Consider the following 21,961-nt stretch of genomic DNA (forward strand, 5'->3'; position numbering starts at 1 on the left):
ACTAAAATTAGTTTCACTAAATTATAATTGATATACTTTACTCATAAATTTTCTTAATTGATTAATTAAATAAATTTAATGATGTATAAATAGTTTAAACCACTGAAGTTAATGATAAATAATTTTTGTATATTGATAAATAAATGATAATTAATAATTATGTTAACTTTAATAATTGGGACAGTTAAATAATTTTTGAAAAATAATTAAATTTATAATTACACCGCGATAATTATTTTAAATAAATAAATATTGGAGATTTGGTTAAAAAATAAAAATAAAATTTTGACTAAAAATTAAAAATTTGAAAAATTGAGAAAAATGATTTTTTTTGTACTCATGTTTTAAAATAAATCAGAGTAAAAATTAAAAAATGCGTACTTAGAAAAATGAAAAATCTGTACGCGCATTTTTTTAAATTTTATTCTTTTAATTTATTTATTTTGAATTTATAAATTGTCTCATGCCTGTTATATTCGATGATCTTGAAGTTAGCAGACAATCAACAATTTTTGAATTTTTTTTCAACAGTTTAATTTAAAAAAAAAAATCATACACTTGTAGAAAATTGAAAAAACTACAGGTGCAATATTTTTTTTATAATTTATCGTTTTTAAAAAAATTCAAAATTATTGATGTCGGTAAACATGATACTGAAGTTAGCCGGCGTCTTATAATTTTTGGATTTTATATTAGACAGTAAAATATTCAAAAAAAAAATATTTCAAAAAATTGCACCTGTAGTTTTTCAAATTTTCTACATGTGTATATTTTTATTTGATATTTTCGCAATTGATTTGTTGTAATACGAAAATTCAAAAATTTTCAAATGTCTGCTAACTTCAGGATCATTCAGGATCATGTAAATTTCAGTATCATTACATTCGCACTCATTAAAATAATTATTTATAATTTTAAAATTTTCATGCGTCTGATAAAATATTAAATACAAAAAAATATTAAATTTACCTGATAAAATAAAAAAAAACCGACGCCTTTCCAGAATGACACAAAAAATCACAACGCGCCAAAAAATCCACTTTAATTACTCACAAATAATTAATTAAAAATTAATCATACACTTAAACCACAACCACAATTAATTAATTCCGTTAATTACTCCAATAATTATAAAAAATAAATCACAAGTCACTGATCCCCGAGAACACTGAAGTCAACTGACAGCCGCTAGGCGCGCGCGCGTCTCCTCCAGCACGCGCGCAATTCAAATTAAAAAACTAAAGCAGCGCCACCATTCAAACAAAACAAAATTATTTTATTTGGCATCAAAAATGCCGCGATTTCGCGCGCACACCGACAAAGAACGCGGTCGTTAGTAAAAGACAGAGTTAAAAAAAAAATAATCAAAACAATCAGAGATGCTCAGTTAAGTTTTGTGTTTTTTTTTTGTTTTTTTTTTACCATTATTACAAAACAATTAAAACCACTGTCCCTAAGTGTTGATAATTTATTTAATTAACTTATGAATTAGCTAAGTGGTTATTTTTAAATTTATTTTTTATAATGGAAGGAATTTTACCTTCAGAAATTGCACGACTAGTATTAGGTAAGTTGACAATTTAACGACGCTAACCTTAGCTATATATTTTATTTAAATAAATATAAAATATATCAAAAAATTAATGACATTTATATTTTATAACTCAGGTTATTTAGAAGAAAACGAGTGCACGGAAGCCGCTGCTAGTTTTCTAACCACGTCGCCGCATCTCCAAGAGTGCCGCGATGTTTTGCAAAGAGGAAAAAAATTCAGTACCAAAGTTAACAATTTTACGCTGACTTATATCATGGAAAAGTACTGGTCAGTTATGGGGTTCGTTAAAGATAAATTGTCTAGGGTTGATGACTGTGATATGCTGAAGCAGTGCCTGCATACTGATGACCTGGAAGAGCAAATAAAATTACTCATTGACGGGTCATCTAGGGGCCAGCGTTTTTTTGTCAACATCAACGTACCCCAGGCTCAAGGCGGCTCGCCGATTTTGTCGAGCAGCATGCGGAAGCGCAAGCACAGCGGGACTCAAGACCGCGAAAAGTGTAAACGTCAGTTCAAATTAAATGTCAATAATGATCTGCCTGCTTTGAATACTGATGCCACGCAGCTGGACCAGTTGCCTGGTAACTCGGAGGCTAAAGAGAGGGTGATTAAGAATTTAAAAGAGTCGGTATTTAAATCGAGTAAGTCGGCGCCAGGGTCCGCGGCCACGGAAATGAAGGAGAAGATGGTGGGTGGTGATGATAAAAAACAACTGGTGCCGATGAAAAATTCTACGGCCACTGACACTGAGGAACTGATGCATTTTTCGACAGCTGAAGTTCAGACTCTGGATATTGAAAGCGATGGGGAACTAGAACCTGACACGCCCATTGGAAATCTTAGTGTAATTATTTTTTTTGTTAATTTTTTAGGATGCCAGCATTGGAACTTTAAGTTTCAGTGTCAACAGCCAAGAGAAACAAGCGAATTTCAGTCCAATGCCGCGAATTAATATCAGCAGACGCGTAAATTGCGAATGCCGTCAGCGGCAGAAACAAACTTGTTTCAGCCGAGGGAATAAACAAATAATGTCTCTGCCCGGTGTCTGAAGGCCTTCGCAATTTAAACTCTGATACTTGTAATTTGTTTAATAGTCAATTCAGAGCATTAATTTTATTTACGTAAATGACAGTTCTGACTGTGATTAAGTTTTATAAAAATTACTGTCAATAATAAATAGTATTTATAGTTTCTGCTTAATTATTAATTTAAAATGACAATTTACGCTTACGCTAATAGTTGATCGCACCATTGCTCGAAAATTAACTTGTTTCTGACTGGCTGCTGACACTGAAACTTTAAGTTCCGATGCAGGTGATCATGAAAAATATAGGCCGTGTTCAGAAAAACACTCTGGAGATTGATAAATATTTATCCAGGCGGTTAGTAAGTGGAAACTCACGCGGTTTAATTAAAACCAGAGGAACGAAAGAATACCTGACACCTCATTTACCTTCTCCGGAAAATTTATCAACGCATTGCGGCAGTCGAATTGTTTCTCTGGTTCAACCAGATAATATTTTTCAGCGCAGAAGCTGCATCTTTATCTTCCGAGTGAATTTCTGAACATCCCTAGTGTGTAACTCTGAATGAAACACGATTTCAGACGGGCGATGTCAGCCTTCACCCTGGTCTGAATCCTTTTGTTTCATCCCTTGTCACACAGTATACTCCTCTATACTATATACTTACAAGTTCCTAATTCCTGATTCTCAGACTTGACATTCAATTGAAAAACTCCAGTTTAATTTGTGTCTCATAATTTACAAATTTAATTTTTTTGGAGACTGAATTAACTGAAGATCTATAAAGTAAAAAAATAAATTCATTTGAAATTCCAGCTTTTGACAAAAGAAATGCTAAATCGTACAGAAATCCAAGAAAGAATAGCCGAGAATATAAACAAAGCTCTTCAACCTGTTGACTTGTCCTCACTGATAAAAGAAACCATCCCCGCTGACAATCCCGAGGGAAATACATCGATAATGACAGAGCTAAATAATGCCATCAAGACAATCGTCAGTAAAACGGAAACTGACCCAATGTTCGAGCAGTTTCTAGATGAGATAATCGGTACCAATGTTGATGATTCATCTCCTAACGACAGTCCGAGCAATTTAAATTCTGCTGACAGGTATTTTTGCATCGACTCATCCTTTTTTTTTATTTATTTACTTATTAATTTATTTATTTATCGACTCAGGTTCAATGAAGGTCAGAATTCAGTACCAGCAGACGGCATTGAAGACCCAATTAAAAGACACAGTGCATCTAGTGAACTAAATGGAGCAACAGAACACGACACTCTTGATGATTTGAATGCTGCTGCTATCCAAAGTATCATCAATGCCAACAAAATAACCCAGCAAAATAATTCCAGTGATTCAGTTGACACTAGACCGGTAGAGAACTCAGAGCCGAGTCTTCCTACTGACGTATCCAAGCCCAGTACCAAAACTGATGGACCATCAACTGGAATCACTCAATTACTCAGTCCTCCGAGAAGTGTCACCAGCGCGCTGTCCATCGGGATCCCGAATTCGCCATCAGTTTCTCCAGATTCTCAAGCTGAAGCTCCAGGTTCAATTCTCGCTCCGGTATCAGAAGTCTGTGGAAATCCAGCGGACGTGAAACTACCAGCTACGAAAGTCAGAAGAACACGCCGGCAGAAACCCAAGCCTGTGATAATTCAAGAAGAAAATGTCGTCACATTGCCAACACTGGTCGTTTGCTCGCAGAATGAACTGACTAAATATATATCGGGACCAGGACCTCAGTTAATGCCAACCTCTACGTCGAAGTATCCATCGATCGCGCCAAGGCCTTCTACTGAGACACTTTTTTTACGTACAGTCCAAGTGCCGAAGATGAATCCGCCTGTGGTGGCCCCAGCGCCCAGTACTTTTCAGCCTGTAGTTAAATTCGAGCCTTCGAAAAAAAAATTTCTGCTACCTAAGCCACAAGTAACGAAAGAAAAAGAAGAACCAGTGACTGCTTATGAAAATAATTGTCTAGATGAGATCTCAGACATGCCAGCGTTGAATCTCGATGAGTCAACTTCACATTCAGGTACTGGTTTGTCCCCATTTTTAAAACTCAACAAACGTAAGCGGTCACCAGAACCTGCAGCACCACCAGCAAGACCATCACCAGTTGCAGCAGCTTTAGCACCAGTGCCAGCAGTGCCAGAGACCGTACCCTCGGTGGCATCAGATCCACTTCCGACGATAGATCTCACAGTGGACGCAAACGTTCCTCTAGAAGCATCAACTCACGAGATAATAAAACGCACACCCAAGTCGCTGATGAAGAGTCGGGCCAAAAATTACCGGCTCAGTTTATCGACACCCAGGCGCCGTAGCAGCCACGTGCGAGCCCTGGACTTCAACACCCCGACACTCAACTCCAGTCGCCGGTACTCAGTCACCAGCGCGCGTCCGTCGCCTTCGCGGTCTATGAATAAATCCATTTGCCGGACGAGTTTATTCAATTCCCCGGTAATTAAAAATCTTGCGGCCTCTCCCAAGAAGAAGATGGCCAGCAAGACACCCAGTAAGAGCCTCAACCCCATGGAGGTGCCGATCGCTACCAGAAGTCCCGCGCCGACGCTCAAAGGGAACTGGAACAAAGTGTCTGGTGTTGACACCATAATTGGCTACGACTCGCAATCAGACTCTTGCGTTTCGCCTCCGAAAAAAATCCAGGCTATAGAAGCTCCAGAAGCTGGCGTTCGCAAGTCCTGGGATTCGGATTTGCGACAGGCGATAATTATTCCCGAGGAAGATAAGCCGGTGAAGTCACGTAGAAATTCGAATAAATCCACGAAAAATGACAAAGACTCGGCTGTCAAAGAGCCAGCTAGTGATCCTGTCAGCTCCAGTGTTGATGAATCTGCTGGAGACAGCAAACAAGTGACTGTAGAAATAAAATCAAGTGTCAAAGTCACGCAGTCGACGGTCGTCACCGCCAAGGGAGTCACCAAAAAATATGTAAAATTACAAACTCTCGCTACGAAGGCCTCCATGTCCACTGATTCGTTGAGTACCAGCCTGGACACCAGCAGATCTGATAAAGAAAACCGTCTGGTAAATATTGGGAGTCTAGAGACACCTCGTAAGTTTGACGACTTTGGAATACCACCGACTCCGCGGGTGCTGAGTCCTTCCAGCAACCCAACGTCTTTTATTCAAACGCATGCTGATGAAACAAAAGTCGGTGGGTTCATAACAACCCCAGAGTTTCCGGTGACTCCTTGTATCAACATCACACCGAAACATTCCGACAATACCGTGGATTCGTTGAAAAAAGACTTCGCGCCTTACTACCAACCGGGAGAATACGAAAAACCTGCTGTTAAAATTCAAACTGATGACAGCAAATCAAATCCTACTGCTGCTTCTGCTTCAACTTCTGGTTCTACTTCTACTTCTGCTTCTACATCAGCCTCGACTGAGTCAGAGTTGAATGCCATGGATCCCAAGTTGGAGATAACGCAGTTTGAAGTTATAAAGGAAAATTTACCAAAAGATGACAGCAGCAAGGAATTGAGAATTTCAAATGTTGATTTGGTCCTGAGTAGAAGCAAAGATTCGGAAAAAAGTTTGGACAATAGCAGGAGTGATGACTCGGACTCAGACAGCGATACCTCGTCTTCGAGTTCTAGTTCGTCGTCTTCTTACTTTAGTGACGATCAGTCGAAATCGAGGTCCAGGTTATCAGTGAGTCGGAGAAGCGGAAATATTTCAAAGAAAAGTGATAATCTGGGGCTCGATTTAAGTGATTCGATTATTAAAGTTGATGATAAAGATGAAGAACAAGATGGCGGAAAAAATCTCGAAGATGGCGGACAGGTTCCAGTAGATGGCGGGCAAATTCTAGCAGATGGCGGGCAAATTTTAATAGATGGCGGGGAAATTCAAAAAGATAATGGCGGGAAAATTCAAAAAGATGATGAAGAAAATAAAGAAGATGATAAACAGAGTGAAGATAAAAAATGTGATGATAAAAATAAAGAACCTGATGATGTAAATAAAAAAATAGATGATGTACGTGAAGAAGTCATTGAAGATAAAAAATTAAATGAAGATAAAGATGACCTAGAAGAAGACGATGATGAGTTAGAAGACGGAGAAATATTTGAAGCATCACCAAAAAAAGTATTTCCATTAATAAAGTCAGACGAAGCCTTAGCAGCAGCAGACATAGAAACCCCGGCTAAAAATGATGATTTACTAGACGAAGCTGACATATCTGAGACTCCTAGTGGGTCTAAAAGCGGTGCCGAGACGATGACGACGAATTTAACCAGCAAGATAAGTAAATTAATTAACACGAGTTCTCCTTGGAATCAAGATGACGGGAAAATAAAATCTCTGGTGACCAATCTCAGGGAAGACAACCCGGGTCCCAGTTACCTGGTGCCGAAGAGTACCGAGGATCGGCAGGAAATCCTCAGGAGAGAGTTGGATGAAAAGCGGTTGCGAATGATCGACAAACTGAAGCCAAAGAAAAATAATATCACTGCTAAGCCTTTATATGCAGGAAGCAAAGGAAAGGATAAGAAAGAAGACAAACCTAAAAGTCGAGGGAAGATTGAGGTTAGGGACAAAGGTCAGGGGAACAATTATGAGGTTAAGGATAAAAAAGATGATAGGGTTAGAAGTCAGGGGTCTCATTATGAGGTTAAGGATAAAAAGGACGAAAAGGTTAGAAGTCAGGGGAATAATTATGAGAAAAAGGACGAAAAGGTCAGAAGTCAGGGGAGTGGTTCTGAGGTTAAGGATAAAAAGGACGAAAAGGTCAGGAGTCAGGGGAATAATTATGAGGTTAAGGATAAAAAAGACGATAGAGCGAAAGGTCAGGGGACTCATTATGAAGTTAAGGACAAAAAGGACGATAAGGTTCGAAGTCAGGGGACTAATTATGAGAAAAAGGATGAAAAGGTCAGAAGTCAGGGGAGTAGTTTTGAGGTTAAGGATAAAAAGGATGATAAGGTTAGGAGTCAAAGGGTCAGCTCTGAGGTTAAGGACAAAAAAGACGACAAGGTTAAGAGTCAAAAGACCAGTTCTGAGGTTAAGGACAAAAAGGACGAAAAGGTTAAAGGTCACGGAAGTAACAGTGAAGTAAAAGATAGAAAGGATGAAAAAGTTAAGGATCAAGGAACAAAACCTGACACTAAGAAAGAAGACAAAGAAAAAATTCCTGTTGTCTCAGCGGTTAGGAAATCTGCGCGTTATGCTGCGCGTACGGCTAAAAGTGAGTCGAGTGACGATAAGAATAAGCGGGACAGTAGTAAGGACAAGAAGAAATCCAGGGCTGAGGATAAGAAGGACAAAGATAAAGAAAAGGAAAAAGAAAAAGTGAAGATTAATAATAAAGACAAGCCGGGATTTAAGGACGGCAAGGAACTGGAAAGTATTCTTCTGAATCGGCTGCTTTTGGAAAACGCTAGTAGGAATACGAAAGATGGCGGGCGAGATGACCCGGGGGTTATAAGCGAAGAGGTTAAGAAGAAAACTAGTAGGGATAATAAGGACAAGGATAAATTGAAGGTCGAAATGGTAAAACGGGATTTGTTTAGCGGAGATGAGATGAGCGACGTCAACGAAGAAAAGAAAATAACGTCTAGTCAGGTCGAGGAATTAATGAGACAGTTGCATACCAGCGACCCTGAAATTTCCGAACCGGGGACTTCTGGCGAGCAGATGGAGATCGACATTAATGTCAATGATGACAATGTACCGGATAAGGAATTGTCTGTACTAGAGTCACTGAAGCTGGTGCCGGCGGCTAAAAATTCTGGGAATGAAGTCGAGATGGAGGCTGACGTGACGTTCACTCACTGCGAGATTAATTTCGTGCATGACGATAACGTTAATTCGAAGAAGAGGTACCGGAAGTTGACTATTGACGACATTTCGATGACGATTCCGACAGACGATGGGGAAATTACGATAACTTTGTCGGCGGTTCCGTACGAGGAGTTGTTCAGTCTTCAGCCGGCGAAGGTCAAGAAAATTACCAAGAAACCGGAGCCGCCTAAACTGGAGCCGGTTAAATACAAGCGGAAGGTTCAATTGAAAGACAGTAGGTCTGTCGTAACATCTATTAACTCTTTGCCGTTGGCTACTTCTTCTCCTAATGTTGAACAGCCGGGAGCGACGAAATTAGTCAAGGCTGATGTTCACAAAAATGATGGAACTAATAAAGAAGGTGAGATTTTATTTTTTAATTTATGTTGTTATTGTTAATTATCAGGTAATAATTATTGTTACAGAAAAAGCAAACCGGAAAAAAAATCCAGAGGCTAAAGATACTGTAAGAATTTTTTTTTAGGATTTTTTATGATACTGGAGTTAGCCGACGTCTTGTAATTTTTGGATTTTTTTTTGAACGATAAATTATACAAAAAAAGTATTTTGAAAAATTGCACCTGTAGTTTTTTATATTTCCTACATGTGCACTTTTTAAATTTTTCATAATCGATTTTTTGAAAAAAAATCTTAAAATTTTGAGCTGTCTACTAAATTCAGGATCACATTTTTATGATACTGAAATTAATCGACGTCTTGTAATTTTTGGATTTTTTTCAAAACGATAAATTTAAAAAAAAATCGCAGCTGTAGTTTTTTGAATTTCCTACATGTGCATTTTTTTTTTTAATTAAATTGCTAAAAAAAAATATGGAAATTTTTGGTTGTCTACTAAATTCAGGATCGTATTTTTGATACTGAAGTTAATCGACGTCTTGTAATTTTTGGACTTTTTTCAAAACGATAAATTTAAAAAAAAAATTGCACCTGTAGTTTTTTAAATTTCTTACATGTGTAATTTTTTTATTTTTTGAAAAGAAACTCCGAAAATTTTTAGTTGTCTACTAAATTCAGAATCGTATTTTTGATGCTAAAATTAGTCGACGTTTTGTAATTTTTGGATTTTTTTCAAAACGATAAATTTAAAAAAAAATTGCACCTGTAGTTTTTTAAATTTTCTACATGTGCATTTTTTTGAAAAGAAACTCCAAAAATTTTCAATTGTCTCCTAACTTCAGGATCATTAATTTTTTATACCAAGACCGCGAAGTTTTTCTTCAACTTCGCGGTCTTACTGACCAACTACTGATTGATTTTATTAATTAACTGTCATAATTATTATATTTTTCAGATTGATAAATTAAGAGACCCGAAGTTATTATTAAGTCAATTAAATATCGACAAATTACTTACGACAGTCCATGGGCCAGAGTAGGAATATTTTATTTTAAAAATTGGCGCGCAACTCGATATTCAAAAAAAAGGTTTCAATGCTGAGCATTACATTAAAAATGTTAACTGTTAAGTTTGACTAACAATTAAAATCTATTGTCAGTTTCCTAATTAAAAAAAAAAACAATTAAATAATTATAAGTTGTAAATATGTGTAATAGTTTATAAAATAATGACCTTAGACATAAGTAGTTATTTTTTAGTACAGTAAATTAAATTTGATATTTAATTATTGTTAAAGTGCATCTAGTTTTTTTTTGTTTAATTATTTTTTACGTGAAAATTTTTTGATATAAAAATAAAATTGAGAAAATTGTTTTTCATTTGTAGTTTTTATTGATAAAATAATCATTCAGATTGACCGCAATAAATACTGAATAAATTATTCAAGGTAATTATAATTGTACTGTAGACATTAATTATTAGATTTATTATAACGGAAGTAATTAATAATAATTTTTAATTATTAATTGTGATAAGAGGGAGGAAATTATGCCTTGAGTTTGACGGCTTCATCTACTTCTCCCATGATGTCTTTAAGTTTCATGTAGTTCTCGGGAGTTAATGAAATTCCTGTAATTTAATTAATTTATTAATCAATCAATTAATTTAATAAAATTTATGCCTGAAGTCAGCAGACAATTAACAATTTTTGAATTTTTTTTTGACAATTTAATTAAAGAAAAAAAATGCACATGTAGAAAATTTGAAAAGCTACAGGTGCAATTTTTTGAATTTTTTTTTTGACAGTTTAATTAAAGAAAAAAAAAATTGAAAAAAATGCACAAGTAGAAAATTTAAAAAGCTACAGGTGCAATTTTTTGAATTTTTTTTTTTTTGAATTTATCGTTTAAAAACGATGATGTTTAAAAAAAATGTTAATGAGTGAATACAGCAGACGTCAGACGAATTTAAAATTATTAATTAATAGAGTAAATAATTAAAAAAATGAAATTTGAAAAAAATGCGCTCTTAGAAAATTTTCAAATTAATAAGTGCATTTTTTTTTAATTTTATTTTTGTAATTATTTACTCTATTTATTTATAGTTTTAAATTTGTCTGATGGCTGCTACATTCAGTCATAAATTGTTAGACGTCGGATAACTTCAGTGTCATAAATTGATAATTAGAGATAAAGATGAATGTTATTTTTTTTTGAAAATACCTTTACGTCCAGGTTTAAGAGAACCTTCATTATCAAGATACATTTCACGGATGTCGATGTACAATTTGCCTTTCCACTTACGAACAGTCACGTGTTTCTTGTTACCAATTTCCCATGTTGGTTCTTCTTCATCAAGTTTACTGGAAGATGCCTTTTTTGATGGCTTTTCTTCTTTTGCATTCTTTTCTTTTTTTTCTTCACGCTTTGGCTTCTTCTTTTTTGGCTTTTCTTCCTAAAGAAAAAAAAAAATTCGTTTATTATTTTGAATCGGAAAAAAAAGAATGATACCGAAGTTAAATGTCTAATTATTTAAAGATTTTTGACAGAAAGAATTACAAAAAAAAATATTTGAAAAATTGCACCTGTAGTTTTTTTAATTTCCTACATGTGGATTTTTTCTTTTTTTGTAATTGAAATAAATATTTAATAAATAAAAATAATTGAGATTAAAGATTTCATGATCCTGAAGGTAGCAGACAATTAACAATTTTTGGATTTTCTTTTTTACCAAACCAATATCGAAAAAAAAAAAAAACTAAAAATATGCGCATGTAGAAAATTTAAAAAACTAAAGGTGCAATTTTTTAAATATTTTTTTTTTACTTATAGTTTATTATTTTAAAAAAAATCCAAAAATTATTAGACGTCCGCTAACTTCAGAATAATAAGATTTTGATGTAAAAAAATTAATTAATCAGCAAACAAAAAATTAAAATTTTAGTTAAACTGGAAAATTTTTTGATCTATGCATCATCAGCCAGAAAAATAGATATCGATTTTATGAAACTTTTTGTACACAAAATTTATTTAGCAAATTAGCAGAAGAAAAAAATTTTATCATAAAAAATTGATGATTCTGAACTTAGCTGACGTCTGATAATTTTTTGAATTTTTTTTTAAACGATAAATTATAAAAAAAAAAATATTTTAAAAAATTGCACCTGTAGTTTTTAAAATTTTCTACATGTGCATATTTTTAGTTTGTTTTTAAATTTTTTTAACAATTCAAAAATTAAAGCACTTGGGTAATTTATTGTTTGACCTGAATAAAATAATGATTTTGAAATTAGCATGATACTGAATTTAGCAGACGTCTAATAGTTTTTGAATTTATTTAAAAATCATTAATTATAAAAATAAAAATATTTCAGAAAATCGCGTCTGTTGTTCTTTTAATTTTCTGCATGTGCATATTTTTAGATTTTTTTTTTTTATGCTTTAATTGGTTGAAAAAAAATTCAAAAATTTTCAATACTGAAGTTAGCAGACGTCTAATAATTTTTGGATTTTTTTTTTAGACGATAAACCAGAAGAAAAAAAATATTTCAAAAAATTACATATATAGTTTTTTAAATTTTCTACATGTGCATATTTTTAGTTTTTTTTTTCTTCAAATTTAATTGTTCAAAAAAAAATCCAAAAATTTTGAATTGTCTGCTAACTTCAGGATCATAAACTTCAAGTGCAATTTATGAAATTTTTTTTTTTTTAATAATTTACCGTCTAAAATAAAATCCAAAAATTATTAGACGTTTGCTAACTTCAGTATCATAAAGTCAGCAGACAATTTAAAATTGTCGGATTTTTTTTCAACAAATAAATTACAAAAAAAAAAAAAAACTAAAAAAATCCACATGTAGAAAATTTAAAAAACTACAGGTGCAATTTTTTTAAATATTTTTTTTTTTATAATTTACCGTCTAAAATAAAATCCAAAAATTATTAGACATCCGCTAACTTCAGTATCAATAAAATATTCATTGGCAATTAAAAAAAAAGTAATAAGAATTTTAAAAAATGACTAATTAATAAATATAATTACTTCAGAGTGACTAGATCCACTAGAATCATCACTAGAAAGATACTCTTTAGATTTCGGCATCTTGTAAATCGAATCTAATTCCTCTTTCCAAAGATCTTGATATTTATTTGGGTTGACTGAAATAAAAAAATATTTTAAGGTTAAAATTTGCATTCTTTTTTTTTTATATACTTTTACACATACACATACATATACATATACTAAATGTATAAGTGAAATATATTTATAAAAAAAAATTATTTATTAATAAATAAATAAATAAAATTTAAATAATTAATTTTTGCCGGCAAAAAAAAGCGTCTGTACTTTTTATCACATACTTTTATATTTAATTCTTTAATTAACTTACAGAATGAAGCGGTTGTAGAAATATATCGAGGTTTTAAGTGATTAGATATTAATCTATAGACATAAATTAACATAAAGTATAAATTTTAAGTTTGAAGATAAGAATGAAGACAAAGGAATTTCTTACTTGTACTTACGATTGTCTGCAATTGAATGTGTGGCAACATATATATTTATATATACATATATACATATATGTATGAAAAACTGTAATGTATATATATAAATATATATATCAACAAAATGACGGTTAGTAAATTTTTCTATTGGCCGGGAAATAAAAAGCCGCGAAAAAGTCGGCCAATTATAAGGATTTGAATTTTCGCGGGAGTTTTAAAATGAATAAAATAATTTATATATATTACGGTATTAAAAACAATTGTAATTTGTTATTTTATTTATTATTTATATATATTTATAATTATCAAACATCAATATATTGAATAAATATAACAATATAAGATAAATATTTACATAAAAATATTTATAGTTTTGAATTATAATTTTTTTACAAAAAATTTTTTTCCATGTCTATTAATTTATTTTACGTGTAAATAAAAATTTTGCGATTTATTATTCGCTGTTTTGTAATATTGTCAATTTTCGTACTAATTAATTAACGGAGTCCATTTCCCCCCTTTTTTACAATTTAATTTTTCTATGCCGGCAGATTGATAAAAAAAATTTGACTTTTAAATTTTTATCAATTTGCTCAGCGTTAAAAAAAAGTTTATAAAAATTAATAATTATATTTAAATAACGATTATTATTATTATCAATTATCATTTATATTTATAGTCATTTACTGACTGAGAATTTTGTATAAATTTTTTAATTAATTAATTAATTATTTATTTTAATCACTATCGTCGGTATTTCTGGTCGCACGTGTCAGTGGTCTTCTGCTGTCTTCGTCGGAACCATAGAGAACATCTTCGTCGGAATCGTTAATCATGGAAAATGTTGGATTATCTTTTGTAATCGATGAATCTAGAAGTCAAATAATTAAATAATTAATTGATATGAATAATTAAATTAAATATATCGCGTCGCTGATTATAAAAGGACTCATATTTGGGAAGGCATCAGTTGCCTGCAATATTTTTTCGTACATTGGAAATTCTTACTCAGTTGGGTACTAAAATTTATTCTACGGTTCTATTGTCTACGGAAATATAAAATATGTAATTTAATTGCATAAAAAAATAATTGCACTGTTCCCTTGCCCGGCAACTTTACTATCATGGATTTTCCAGCCACGTGATTTTCCAGAATTAGTTGGTAATTAAATTTGGTGGCGTTGAAAAATTATTGACTTGAATTTGTACCTTTTCATGGCTTCAAGTCTTTTTTTATTGCCAAGTATTGGGATGAATAAATTTATCTGTATTTTTTAAATTACATTTGAATTACGCGGGAAAAAGATGGTCGTATTTATTTTTTTAAATTAAATTTGTATTTTAATTATTCTGTGGGAAGACATCACTTGTCTATATTATGAATATTTACTGCTGAATTTTTTACTGTTGGCTTCTAAAATTTATTCTACGGTTCTATTGCTTACGGAAATATAAAATATGTAATTTAATTGTATAAAAAAATAATTGCAGTTCTATTGCCTACAGAAAAATAATTCATGATGTTCAATTGATTGCTATTTAATTGTGTACCCAATCAAAGAAATTCCTGATTAATGTAGACAAGCTTCTGATTTATTTGCTGAGAAAATCTTGTACTTGTTGACGAGAAATGACCAACCTTCAAGACCGATCACTTGATAAAAAAAAAGCTGCAGCTGGTCTGAAAAATATCAGAACCTCGGTAGTCTTCACAATAGCAACTGGAAAACTTGACAGAGTTTTCTATCAGAAATTAGTGACCTGATCAGGTGATTCCCTGCGTCGACTATGAGATTCAACCCAGTGTCTTATTATGGACATGGCGAGTTATACTTTTGTCAAGACTACCGCGGTTCTGATATTTTACAGATCAATCGTCTTTTTTTTATCAAGTGATCGGTCTTGAACGTTGGTCATTTCTCCTCAACAAGTACAAGATTTTCTCAGCAAAATCAGGAGCTTGTCTACATTAATCAGGTATTTCTTTGATTTGGGTTCACAATTAAATAGCAATCAATTGAACATCATGAATTATTTTTCTGTAGGCAATAGAACTGCAATTAAATTACGTATTTAATATTTACGTAAGCAATAGAACTGTAGAATAAATTTTAGTAGGCAGCAACAGCGGGAGTAGTTCGGTGCTCGCCACGAGATCGCGCCTACCACTTGTAGTGTCCCTGGTAAGAAAGATATTATAGAAGTGTTATATTCCAAATTTCTGTACAAACTTGTTCCTGTGTCATTTGACAGAGCGACAAGTACCTTTTTGGATTATACTAGAGAATATCCTATAGTAAATCATGACTTTCATATAAAATATTAATGTTTGCTTGAATAATTTTCTCGAAATGAAAAAAATATTTACATTTCGTAGTGGATTCTATCACTATTTAAACTAGATTATTGAAAAGAATGAACTCAAGTATCACTTACTGAAAATTTAAAATTTACAGTTTATAGTGGAGATATCGTTATTTTGAGAAACAAGTTTTAAAAATTTTAACGTAAAACTTGCTGAGAAAAAATGTAATTTTTAAAGCTTATCGAATGATACTTTGATAATTTTCATCAAATATTACAGTGTGAGAAAGTAAACTTAATAAATTTTCAAACTGTAATATTTCATACTTAAAATGTAAAACTTGCAGCGCGGCGCCAAACTGTAACTTTTATAGTTTCATTTATAAAGCGCTGCGTTACTATTTGAAAATGTAAATGTAAAATGTATTTGAAAATAAATGCTCGTTCGAACAGCAATTATTCCTGTTTTCTTTTTTCCGTGTTAAGTATGAGTCTTTTTGGAATCATTCACGCGAGATATTTGATATAATTGATAGTATAAATAATTACGTTGGCCGTAAATTTGTTGTAAACCTGGTGAATATACGTATGCCATAGTATATAAATAAAAATTTAATAAACCATAAAGTGCCATAAATTGTGCACTTGTACGATAGTAAGTTGATAAACGTGACGCAAAACTGTCTTCTAGTACTCCAGCACCAAAATGTCTGGATGTCACTATTCCACATACCGCTGCTACGATTACTGCCAGTAATGTCAGAAATCTTAATCTTAAATCTTAAAAAAAAGATGAAAATTAATTAAATGAATAATTAATTAATTACTTAATTAATTAACTTACCAAAATATGGCATCGCGCGCAATTCACTGTAGGCTTTCAGCATCAGTAATAATAAATACGCAATGTAAATAATTCCAACAGTAAAAAAGAAGACTTTGAATCCCTAGAAAAAAATAATTAATCAATTAATTCATTCATTAATTTAATTAAATTTAATTATTATTAAAATACTTAATGAAAAATTACATAATAATTTGATGTATCGAGTGCGTAATCATAAGTCGGATCTTCAAGCTCTGTCCATCTTAACCACGTGGCTAGAGTAAGTGATGAACACCAAAGGGATCCGATTACCAACAATTTTGGTAAATAAAATGTTAGTAGTCTTCTATCATTCTAAAGTATATGATAATTTAGTATTATCGCGAATTCAAAACTCTGCTATCAGCGGCTCTATGAAACATAAAACTCTACCCTATCAAAATCTATGGGTTGTATGGAAACCCAGAGGCATTCATACAGAAAAGTATGGATTTATATAAGAATCCATGGGTATTTGGATTTTTATATGGGAAATCCACATAGGAAACTGTGGATACTTGGATTCCCATGTAGGAACTTTACATAGGAAACTGGGTACCTGGATTCCTGTATAGGAACTTGGATATTTGTTAGAAATTCATACAGGGTATCTGGATTTCTATGCCTATCCCCTAGAAAAAAATCCATGTGGAATTGCATGGAAATTAATAAGAATCCATGTAGGAAAATATGAATTTATGTAAGAATCCAATAAAGGAGTGTATGGATTTATATGATAATCCATGGGTATCTGGACTCCCATATGGGAAATCCACATAGGAAACTGTGGGTACTTGGATTTCCATTACCTGGTGTAGGTTCCCATGGAAAATCGAGGTAGAAATCTATACTAGATTCCCATATGGATTTGACATGGTGTGGATTCCTATAGGAACTCATATGAGAATCTATGCTTGATTCCTATAGGAAACTATATGGGAATCCATGTAGAAAACTGTTGGTACCTGGATTCCCATACAGAAATTTTGATATATGGATTTCTTTGTAGGAAAATCATATAGGAATTTGGGTTTCTATAGAATCAGGGGTATCTGGATTTCTATGTCTATCGTCTATTGATACGAGACTATGAATCTGCTGGATTCCTACAGGAAACTATATGGAAATCCATCCGAAAACGTCATGTGGGAATTCCCATAAGAATCTAGGCTGGATTCCCATGTGGATTTTTTTGATAGGTACCCTGTCAAAGTCTGTCACAAAATCTACCAAAAAATCACTTCCATTGAGTCTGGGTCTTACTCAATAAATGGGTAGAGTTTTATTTTTGGTAGAGTCGCTAATAGCAGAACTGTAAATTTGTCATTATTATTAATTAATTAATTAATAAGTTTAATTATTAATTACTTGTCTCAGGCCGTGATAAACACAGAGCCAGAACATTAAAATAGCACAGAGGAAAGTTGTCTGCATGACTGCGTCCAGCATTCCTGGTACCCATGAATTTATAAGAAATATCATTGGAAAAAATGGATCTGTAATGATTATTTAATTAATTACTGGTAATTAAGAAGGAGTTTACTTATAGATTTGACTGTTTGGACTTACTATTGTAAAGAATAAGTAGTGGAAGTAATACTGACACCCATTTTTGTTCAATTGACCAATCGTTCATTGGGTATTTTTTCAGTGAGTGGCCGAACCAACACTAGAGGATTTTGATTAATTATTTTATAAAGTTATTGATTAATTAGGTGATTAATTGATCAATTAATTGATTAATAGTTACCGTAATTATAAAAGTGGCGAGTAGAAATATTAATCTGAACCATATTTCAATTTGCGTGAACGCTGGATTGTAATTTTTGAACTGTTTTGAATAATAAATTTTTTTTTTTAATAAATAATTATATTTTTAAATCCAAGTAATTTTTTTTAAAAATATAATAATAATAATAGTCGATAAAAAATATATAACTTGAAATTTTAATTTTCAAAAATTTTTTTGATTTGAAAAAAAAATTGAATCAATTAATAAAATTACGAGATATTAATTTACAAATAAAAAATTTTTTGTACCATTTCCGGGTCAAAAATAAAAATAAAAATATTATTTACGTACATAAAAACTTAAGTCTCGTATTAAATACCGCTGATGGAAGCCCTCGAGGCCATAAAATCTCACTGTCAATATATAATGCGTGTAATCAAGAGATCCCAAATGTGCGACAATTAATTCCTCGCACACTTGTCTCTCACATTTTAAATGTCTCGTCCTATTGCGATGTGCAGTTTCGCTTTCCAGCACCGAAACCAGCTTGTCATCTTCATTTATTCCGTCTATTTTAACACTCACTTGAAAACTCTTGTCATATCTCTCATCTAGAAACCAACCAACCAACCAACCAATCAATCAGTCAATTACCTCGAACTTCAAGCATTAAAATAAATAGTACTGTGCGACAAGGAATGAAACAAAAGGATTCAGACCAGGGTGAAGGCTGACATCGCCCGTCTGAAATCGTGTTTCATTCAGAGTTACACACTAGGGATGTTCAGAAATTCACTCGGAAGATAAAGATGCAGCTTCTGCGCTGAAAAATATTATCTGGTTGAACCAGAGGGACAATTCGGCTGCCGCAATGCGTTGATAAATTTTCCGGAGAAGGTAAATGAGGTGTCAGGTATTCTTTCGTTCCTCTGGTTTTAATTAAACCGCGTGAGTTTCCACTTACTAACTGCCTGGATAAATATTTATCAATCTCCAGAGTGTTTTTCTGAACACGGCCTATATTTTTCATGATCACCTGCATCGGAACTTAAAGTTTCAGTGTCAGCAGCCAGTCAGAAACAAGTTAATTTTCGAGCAATGGTGCGATCAACTATTAGCGTAAGCGTAAATTGTCATTTTAAATTAATAATTAAGCAGAAACTATAAATACTATTTATTATTGACAGTAATTTTTATAAAACTTAATCACAGTCAGAACTGTCATTTACGTAAATAAAATTAATGCTCTGAATTGACTATTAAACAAATTACAAGTATCAGAGTTTAAATTGCGAAGGCCTTCAGACACCGGGCAGAGACATTATTTGTTTATTCCCTCGGCTGAAACAAGTTTGTTTCTGCCGCTGACGGCATTCGCAATTTACGCGTCTGCTGATATTAATTCGCGGCATTGGACTGAAATTCGCTTGTTTCGCTTGGCTGCTGACACTGAAAAAATTATTTTATTAATATAAAAAAATTCAAACCATCAGTATTTGACGTCGAGAACTTGGCAATTACCCACAACTGCTGGCTATAAGTTGACAGAGCTGGCGTCTTCATAATAAATGGCCCAGTCGCCATATCTGTGGCATTTAATTTAGCTTTTTCTTCGACTGTCGAAGTGATCGGTGGTCCAGCGAGTCCTATGAAAACCGCGAGACCAAAACACGCGAAAAATGCAACAAACACCATAACGAACTCGCGTTTGTGCATCGAGTAAAGGCGCATTGGTACTGATCTGCGATAATAAACAAATGAATACTCCAATAATTAATCAATTCAATTAATTAACTAATTAATTACCTTTCACATCGATCATGATGATAGGCAGGTGCAATATATTTATTAAATTCGCTAAACAAATCGCTAAATTGAGTCAACGTGTTACGAATCTTCGAACTCCATCCACCTGAAGGCAGATGATACGAATATCCTAGTCCACTATCCATTTTGATATTCGATAAATTCTAGACATTATTTTAAAAAATTTGTATTTTTATTTCGCTTAAAGTGACATTTTAATTTAAAAAATAGACAATCGTACTTACATTTATTTATTAATTTATTATTAGTTCTATTAATTAGTTAATAAAAAAAAAATTGTGAGCTCTGATAAATTACGAAAAAACATAACAGAGACTAGAGTAAATAGTAGCGTAGATAAGCGCCCTCGTAGGGAAACTGATAAACAATTATTGATTTTTTTGTTACGAGGGTGGTAAATAAAAATACGTATATAAATGTAAAACATATAGTATACATATATTTTATAGTCTTAATAACTAATTTGTTAACAATTGGAGGATTAGTCTTATTATTACAAATTATGATGATGATAAAAAAATAATTTTCTGCACAGAATGAGGGTGAAAAATTAGTCCCAGTATTTTATTTATTTTTTATTTGAAATTCATGTTTTTATATAACTTACTCTATTATGAAATATAAATAAATTTCTCATTTTCACTGAAATTTTCACAAAATTCCCTGACTATATGTAGTAATATTAAATCATTGGAAATATTTGATTAATTTAAAATAAAATGGTATGTCAGTTTAATCAATAATTAATCATTGTCGTTAAATGAAACTTTTTTTTATTATTTGTCAATGTTCATTGTTTTTTTTTTATTTATTAAATGAATAATTTTTTATTTTTGATTTGAAATCCATGTTTTTATATAACTTACTCTATAATAAAATATAAATAAATTTTTCATTTTCACTAGAATAAATTTCATAAATAATAATATTTCATAGAATATTAATAAAGTATTAATGAAGTACGCGAATAATAAATATAGTGAAACTTATTAGTTCATTACTTATGTATACATTTAATGTTTTTAGTTTTTTAACTTGTCAATATGGATGTTAATAGCTTGAAGATCCCAGCGATTGGTTTCTACTAAGACTTTTTTTTTCTAACAGCCTTGATAATTCAAACTGCTTCATTTTTTTGCTATTGGAATCAATTTCTACTAACTTTTTTTCCACATGGTTTTACAACTGCATTTGCGCCACGTCACTTTTTGAACAGTTTCGACAGAAAATTAAATTTGTTGGATTTTTTCAGTCAAAAGAAAGAAAGTGAAAATTTTGTCCAGCTTTGTGACGAAATTCCCTGACATTTCCCTGACTTTTCCAGTATATTTATAATTCCCTGACACTTTCAGGTTTTCCAGAAATGTGGCCCCCATGATTACACCTAATTTTTCTAATCTTCCACCTGTCCATATATTAGATTTTTTTTATATTAAATGATTGAAAAAAAAAAAAAAACCGAAAATTGTTAATTGCCTGCGAACTTCAGGATCATAATTATCAAAATAATTTTTAAATTTTTTGCCATAAGCAAAAGTTCTCCGCTGATTTTCGAAATCCAAGTCGCTGATGTTCACCGTCTCCACAAAATCCGACAAAAGATTTTTTAAGAATGTTATGTGGAGGGTTGATTGGTCCTACTTCTACATGTCTGTCGCAGAGTCCAGTGTCCTGTAAATAAATAAAATATTTATAATTTTATAACATGAGTCATTGGATTCATAAATAATATTAATAATAAATTTAAAAACACTTAGTCGGCACAACTTCTGGGGCCGCACAAATTTTCATAGACATCGCGATACTATTTTTGCTACTTATTAATTTATTGTCATCATTGACCTCAACTCTTGCATTATCAGCTGGTGTGGGTTTTATTCCTTTATCGCTACTATTGTCTCTTTGTAACGCGAGAATTTTTTAATCATTTACTTTTTATTCAGCTGTTGTATTTAT

At 32.2% G+C, this 21,961-nt stretch overlaps 3 protein-coding genes across 4 annotated transcripts; 1 reads left to right on the forward strand and 2 right to left on the reverse strand.

Annotated features, from left to right (window-relative positions):
* The first annotated feature begins 1,362 nt into the window (after nt 1-1,362).
* On the forward strand, nt 1,363-10,142 carry LOC130674541 (uncharacterized). Of its 2 annotated transcripts, none has more exons than XM_057479893.1 (6): nt 1,363-1,567; nt 1,669-2,402; nt 3,400-3,692; nt 3,762-8,770; nt 8,816-8,875; nt 9,722-10,142. In XM_057479893.1, exons 1-5 carry the CDS (start codon nt 1,525-1,527, stop codon nt 8,866-8,868), a joined length of 6,132 nt encoding a protein of 2,043 aa, XP_057335876.1. In that variant the 5' UTR covers nt 1,363-1,524; the 3' UTR covers nt 8,869-8,875; nt 9,722-10,142. The 2 variants fall into 2 exon arrangements, with proteins under 2 accessions (XP_057335876.1, XP_057335875.1); XM_057479892.1 differs by having other exon boundaries at nt 1,364-1,567; nt 8,835-8,875.
* LOC130674542 (activated RNA polymerase II transcriptional coactivator p15-like) lies at nt 10,136-13,344 on the reverse strand. Its single transcript, XM_057479894.1, has 5 exons — nt 13,286-13,344; nt 13,160-13,212; nt 12,811-12,926; nt 10,989-11,220; nt 10,136-10,395 (listed from the first exon to the last, which is right to left on the reverse strand). The coding sequence occupies exons 3-5, from the start codon at nt 12,868-12,870 to the stop codon at nt 10,313-10,315; spliced, it is 375 nt and encodes a 124-aa protein (XP_057335877.1). The 5' UTR covers nt 12,871-12,926; nt 13,160-13,212; nt 13,286-13,344; the 3' UTR covers nt 10,136-10,312.
* A 183-nt stretch (nt 13,345-13,527) lies between these two features.
* LOC130674834 (transmembrane protein 181) lies at nt 13,528-20,357 on the reverse strand. The gene is made up of 11 exons (XM_057480256.1): nt 20,230-20,357; nt 19,985-20,148; nt 19,666-19,919; nt 18,530-18,789; nt 18,197-18,277; nt 18,016-18,115; nt 17,815-17,942; nt 16,612-16,761; nt 16,426-16,528; nt 16,131-16,361; nt 13,528-14,148 (listed from the first exon to the last, which is right to left on the reverse strand). The coding sequence occupies exons 2-11, from the start codon at nt 20,128-20,130 to the stop codon at nt 14,015-14,017; spliced, it is 1,587 nt and encodes a 528-aa protein (XP_057336239.1). The 5' UTR covers nt 20,131-20,148; nt 20,230-20,357; the 3' UTR covers nt 13,528-14,014.
* Nucleotides 20,358-21,961: the final 1,604 nt, after the last annotated feature.

This window comes from Microplitis mediator, chromosome 9, assembly GCF_029852145.1.
Source record: "Microplitis mediator isolate UGA2020A chromosome 9, iyMicMedi2.1, whole genome shotgun sequence".
Lineage (NCBI taxonomy): Eukaryota > Metazoa > Arthropoda > Insecta > Hymenoptera > Braconidae > Microplitis > Microplitis mediator.

Bases quoted from the DNA above. Each gene is read 5' to 3' on its own strand.
- LOC130674542 (XM_057479894.1), bottom strand. From the start codon at position 12,870: ATGCCGAAATCTAAAGAGTATCTTTCTAGTGATGATTCTAGTGGATCT. The intron at 11,221-12,810 runs GTAATTATATTT...TTTTTTCTTTAG, and splicing joins GTGGATCTAGTCACTCTGAA to GAAGAAAAGCCAAAAAAGAA. The intron at 10,396-10,988 runs GTATTTTCAAAA...ATTAAATTACAG, and splicing joins TCTTAAACCTGGACGTAAAG to GAATTTCATTAACTCCCGAG.
- LOC130674834 (XM_057480256.1), bottom strand. From the start codon at position 20,130: ATGGATAGTGGACTAGGATATTCGTATCATCTGCCTTCAGGTGGATGG. The intron at 18,116-18,196 runs GTAACTATTAAT...AAAATCCTCTAG, and splicing joins TCGCCACTTTTATAATTACG to TGTTGGTTCGGCCACTCACT. The intron at 16,762-17,814 runs GTAATTAATAAT...CATATACTTTAG, and splicing joins TTTATCACGGCCTGAGACAA to AATGATAGAAGACTACTAAC.
- LOC130674541 (XM_057479892.1), top strand. From the start codon at position 1,525: ATGGAAGGAATTTTACCTTCAGAAATTGCACGACTAGTATTAG. The intron at 3,693-3,761 runs GTATTTTTGCAT...TTATCGACTCAG, and splicing joins AATTTAAATTCTGCTGACAG to GTTCAATGAAGGTCAGAATT. The intron at 8,771-8,834 runs GTGAGATTTTAT...TTATTGTTACAG, and splicing joins TGATGGAACTAATAAAGAAG to AAAAAGCAAACCGGAAAAAA.